We start from the raw sequence: 5,673 nt of genomic DNA on the forward strand, positions 1-5,673 counted from the left end.
TGAATGTCTGTCTTTCATTCCGAGCAGGGCTTGTGCCGAGGAGGAGCAGGGTGAGCTGGGGTGAAGCCCCTGAGCCAGGGATGTGCTGCTTCCGGAGGGCATCCAGGGCCACCTGCATCCCAGCACGGGACTGGGAGCCCCCCTGCCACCCCCTGAGGGTTTGCTGCTTTAGGATCTTAATTCCCTGGGAGCAGATGGCAGAGCTGGAGCACCAGGAGGGATGAGGGTTGGGTGGGAGCCGCTGTTGTCCTGCATGGAAAGAGGGGATCTATCACTGAGCCCTTCCCTCTGCAGGGACAGGGTGTGCTGGGGGCTGGAAACCATGGATTAAAGCACTCTTCGTGTCCTTGGAGGATGTTCCCTGTGTGGAGGAGCAGGGAGGCCAGGCCTTCCTGGCTCCTGCAGGGCCTCCAGGCTATTTGCTGGTCCCAGACATGGTCCCGATCCACTTTGGGCCTGCCCAGCTGGGGGATGTTGGTTTGAGCTTTAATGGGATTTAGGAGCTGCTGGGAGCTGAGGGTCCAAAAGGGGACCAGACTGGGGGAAAGGAGCGAGGGCAGCATCCGGAGACAGGGAGCACAGAGCGTTGGAATAGAATCCCAGAATCATTAAGGTTGGAAAAGTTCTCTGAGGTCATCGAGTCCAACCATTCCCCAGCACTGCCAGGGCCACCACTGACCCCTGTCCCCCAGTGCCACATCCACGGGGCTGTTAAATCCCTCTGGGGATGGGGACTCCACCACCTCCCTGGGCAGCTGTGCCAGGGCTGGAAAGTCCTTTCCATGAAGAAATGTTCCCAATGTCCACCCTGCCCCTCCCCAGCCCAGCCTGAGGCCGTTCCCTCTCCTCCTGTCCCTGTTCCCTGCGAGCAGAGCCCGACCCCCCCGGCTGCCCCCTCCTGTCAGGGACTTGTGCAGAGCCACAAGGTCCCCCCTGAGCCTCCTTTGCTCCAGGCTGAGCCCCTTTCCCAGCTCCCTCAGCCGCTCCTGGGGCTCCAGCCCCTTCCCAGCTCCGTTCCCTTCCCTGGACACGCTCCAGTCCCTGAGCATCCTCCCCCTCAGCCAGTCCTCACTTCCCTTGTTCTGGTTCCTTCTCATTCCCTGCATGTTTGGAACCCCCTTCAGAGCCATCACTAAAACTCCTTCTGGGCTGTGCTGGAAAATGTTTCAATTGGATTCCGCTGGGTGTCCCTCACCATCCCCCTGTCTGAGTTGTGTTTCCCCTCTCCCCCTCTTCCCTCTCCTAAATCCTGCCAAGCATTTACGAATCTGTGTTTTTGCAGCTTCCAAGACGTTCTGTGACCCGGAGTGAGTGCAATTAGGAACCTCCATTCAGTTCCTAACCCAGTGCTGTGACCTTGACGGTCCCATTGCACTTTGGCTTCTGCAAATCCCCCGTGGTCCATCCTCAAATGAGGAGCCCTGGATAGACTCTCTCTGTGGGTATTTCCTGACCTTCAGGGTGTTTTCCCAGCCTCAGCAAAGCCAAATCATTTTTCTCCCTGTCTGAGCTGATCCAAAAGCTGGAATAAGGGCAGGATCCCCAGTGCTGTGGTGTTTGGGTGTGCTCCAAGCAAAGACCTCCAGGCAGAGGCTTGCTGCTCTTCCACCTTTCTGGATGAGTGAATCCTTCATCCTCAGCAATAGGAGAAATATTTCTGCTGCTCTCTGCTGCAGCCCTTGATGATAATCTTCAGCTGTACCTGCAGGAATTGGTGTGTCATGTGCAAAGGTCAGTCAGGGGTTGGACTCGATGGCCTTGGAGGTCTTTTCCAGCCTAAATGATCCTGTGATTCAAAGCAGCTTCCCTGAGACCAGCCCTGATGGGGGAACGAGGGGATGCCAGACCCCAGACCCCCTGTCCTGTGCTGTGTCACAGCATTCCCGTGGCAGTTTGTCCTGGTGGCACCAAAAGCATCTGCAGGAGCTGGTGGGGATGGCCTGGTGGGACCAGGGCTCCTCTGCTCGGATCTGGGGCTGCTGCTCCAAAGCTGGTGCAGATCTGAGTGGCTGCTGCTTGCTGGAGGAAACAGAAGGATTCCTGTTTCTGTGGGTTTGGGATTTGGTCAGCTTTCCCTGGAGCTCCCAGGAGAAAGATGGAAGCACCTTCAGAGCTGGTGTCAGTGCTCCACCTTGGGGGATGGATGGCAGTGAGGAGGTTTGGGTGCTCTGCGTGATCACTTCTGCTTTAACCAACTCTGATTTATTTGACTGTAGCTGTGACATTGGATTTCCTTCTTCCCAGGCTTTGATTTGAGGCAATTGCAGCAAGTTACGTTGCTTGAGATATTTTTATATAGATCTAGTATTATATAATTATTTATATATATATAAAATATATTATTAATTGGTTCCTGCTCTAGTGGAAGGTGTCCCTGCCCATGGCAAGAGGATGGATTGAGGTGAGCTTTAATGCCTCTTCCAACCCAAACCATTCCATGATTCTATGATTCCAGTTGCCCAGGCAGGAGGAGGAAGGTGGGATCCTGCTGCCCACCCCACCAGCATTCCAACATCCCACAGCAGCAGCTTTGGGACAGCAGGAGCTGCTGAGGGATGCTCAGCTCCGCCAACTCAGCTGGAATGAGCAGCATCCCTGGGCTGACCCAGGTTCCTTCCCCCTTTTCCTGGGCTTTGAGGAGTTTATATAATTCTGCACAGCGATAAAAAATTGGGCCACGCTGTGTTCCTGCCTCAAGCTGAGCACTCGGGCAGGGATTGTTCCCACAGCCTCAATCAATGGGCAGGAAATAATGTCCTGGCAAAGTGCAGAGCCCGTCCCTCTCCGTGCTCTGCCATCCCTGTGTTGGCACTGCCCAGGCTCCCCAGGGAATGGGCACGGCCCCGAGGCTGCCAGAGCTCCAGGAGCGTTTGGACAGCGCTGCCAGGGATGGGGTGGGAATGTTGGGGTGTCTGGGTGATCTTTGTGGGTCCCTCCCAGCTCAGGACATTCTGTGATTGTGTGAAAAATCCCCAGGCCGTGATCCAGGATTGCACCTGGGCAAGGTGATCCAGGCTTTGCTCTGGAAATCCCAGAGCACTGAAAGCCCATGGGAACCAGGACTTTGGGGCAGGATTTTGTGTAAGGCAGGAGGGGGGAAAAATGAGAGAGAGGGGTTTGGGGGTTAAATGCTGCCTGGGGATGGGCAGAGGGAGGCTTCCTCTTGCTTGGCACAATTTTTGCACCACTTGTAAGCTGATTAAATTGTCTTCGTGAATTATTTTTGATGTCTGCAAACAGAAAATTGGGAAATTTGGATTGTCCTGTGGATTTTGCCATGTTCAGGCTCCTGTTGGCAATGACAGCGGGGTTGGCTTCTGCTCCTGGGAGCTTTATAAAACATGGGACTTTATTATAAATTGGCTATTAAAGTCCTCGTTAGTGATCAGATCCCAGAGCTGTGGAGAAGGCACTCCTGCCTTCTGGAGTGCAGGCAGCTGGCACAGCCTGGAGAGGCTGCTGGAATGCTGGTGGGAGGAGCACAGATTCTCACCTGGAGAGAGAGATGGTGAAGGAAGCCAGAGACTGCCCTGGAAAGAGCAGCCTGGTGTCCCTCTCCCAGCGAGTGTCCGGGGCGTGGAATGCTCTGTCCTTGGAAGCACCGCCTCAGGACAATATCCAAAGCCCAGGGAACGTGCCCACACTGCTGGAGACCCTTTGCGTGCCCAGCATGGAAGGCACTGTGGGAACACTTGAAACTTTTGTATCACAAAGTGGACTTTGAGGAGGTTTTGGTCATTTTCTGTACTGGTAGAAAAGTGGCTTTGATTTTCTTGCCAGGTCTTCTGGAGTTGGGCTGTGATGTGAGCCCGTGCCATCGCTGTGGTGCCTCTGTGCACCCTCCTGGGATGGAGCCCTTGGAATCCTGCCTGTTCCCAGTCTGCTTTCCCTCCCAGCTGCTCTGGACACTCCCCTGGTGCTGTCCCCTGTCCAGGCTCAGCAGCTCCCCAGCCTGTCCCTGGGAGCTGCCCTGCTCCCAACACCTCAGCTGCCAGCTCACCTTCCCTGGGGAGCTCTCAGCTGGCTCCCCCGGCTGCTCTGACTGTCCTTTGTCCTTGGTGGCCGCTTCTTCTCCTGCCTCCCACAGCTGCTCCTCGTGTTTGTCAGAACTCTGAGCTGTGCATGCTCCAGGCTGGGTTGCAGAGGGACCAAATGGTGGATGCTGGGAGATGCTGCTCTGGTGCTTCACGAGCCTCTTGGGGTTTGCTCCGTGCCGCATTTCCCTCGGATTTTGTCCCGTTGTCCCTGGGCAGTGAGGTTGGTGCTGCTGTGGAGGATCAGCCCTGTCCCTGAGCTGTGCCCCCTGTCCCATCACATCCGTTCTGGGTAGGTTCACCACGAGTCCTGGTGTGACACCGAGCTGTGCTCTGCTCCTGCTCCCACTCCGGGTTGATGATCCTGTCACATTTATCCAGATCCTTGCCTTTGGATCCTGGTAATCGAAGGGTTGCTCTTCCTCTGGTTTCCTTACTGTGGATTCAATCTGAGCAGTGCCTGAACACCTCTCTCAGTACCCACAGCATTTCCAGAGCTCCTATCAATGAGCCAGGAATAGCAGCCAAACACCCACCTGCCAGGGAATCACGGGTTTCCTTCTTTCCTCGCAGCCCTGAGAGGGAATGTGCTGCTCCCCCGTTACACCAGAGCCATCCCTGAGCTCCGTGCCTGGATTGTGTGGAGAATGTTCTCACTCCCCCGACTCCCCCAGACCTGGCAGAGAAGCTGCAGGCAGGTTTTGCTGGTGCCCATCTCTCTGAAATCCAGAAATAGGTGATTGATGGAGGGGAGATAAAGGAGCAGCTCCCTGCTCCGCTGCCTCAGGGGGTTTTGGGAGCACCTGCAAAACCCTTGGCTGAACTTTTGAGCCCCTGCCCAGGACCTGCTTCTCTCTCTTTGTATTTGCTTTGGGTGCTGCCATCTCTTGGGACCAATCATCTCCTTCCTGGGGGAGCAGTGGGGTGATCAGAAATGCTGTGTTACCCTCGCTGCATGGATTTGGGTTCATTTCCTGGTTTTAAGTGTTCTGGAGTTGCAGCAATTTTTGCTGTAGCTGATCGTGGAGTTTTCTGCCCTCTGAAGACATGGTGCTGGTTTTGGGTAGCAGTGTTACTTTCCTCCGTGTCTCTGTGACCTCTCCCTCGGGTGACACAGTTTACCCTGTCCTGAGCAGAGCTGGCAGAACCCCCAGTGCAGAGGGGATCGACCCCGGTGAGCCTGGGAAGGGCAGGTTTGGTGTGTGGCACCCCCTGTGCCACCCCTCCACCCAGCCCTGAACCAGATCTCAGTCACAGCCACCGGAGCAGCCACTCAGGGCTCTGGGTGCCACCCCCACCACGCTGTGCTCGGAGGGGGGGGGCGGTGGGTGGCCGCGACCCCCAGCCCGGCGCTGGGAGGAGGCGGGAGGTCCCTGGTCCCTGCCCGTGGCGCTGCTGGGCCGGGGGTAACCATGGAAACGCTCTTCTCTCCATCCCTCCCTTCGCAGATGACTCAGGTGACGAGGAGCCCGCCTCGCAGTCAGACAAGAGTGAGCTGCACGGCCCCCTGAAGACCCTGTCGAGTAAGCTGGAGGACCTGAGCACCTGCAATGAGCTGATCGCCAAGCACGGCGCGGCCCTGCAGCGCTCGCTCAGCGAGCTGGAGAACCTGCGCCTGCCGGCCGACAGCCGAGGAGCG

General features: G+C 56.5%; 1 protein-coding gene across 1 annotated transcript in view; it reads left to right on the top strand.

Annotated features, from left to right (window-relative positions):
* OSBP2 (oxysterol binding protein 2) overlaps positions 1-5,673 on the top strand; it is a 116,798-nt gene that overhangs the window by 62,649 nt on the left and 48,476 nt on the right. The window contains 2 exon segments of the mRNA XM_017746510.1: positions 5,483-5,663; positions 5,665-5,673. The exon segment at positions 5,665-5,673 is cut by the window's right edge and continues 55 nt beyond it. Of these exon segments, the coding sequence (XP_017601999.1) occupies positions 5,483-5,663; positions 5,665-5,673 (190 nt within the window).

Source organism: Corvus brachyrhynchos, unplaced genomic scaffold (assembly GCF_000691975.1).
Source record: "Corvus brachyrhynchos isolate BGI_N302 unplaced genomic scaffold, ASM69197v1 scaffold19, whole genome shotgun sequence".
NCBI lineage: Eukaryota > Metazoa > Chordata > Aves > Passeriformes > Corvidae > Corvus > Corvus brachyrhynchos.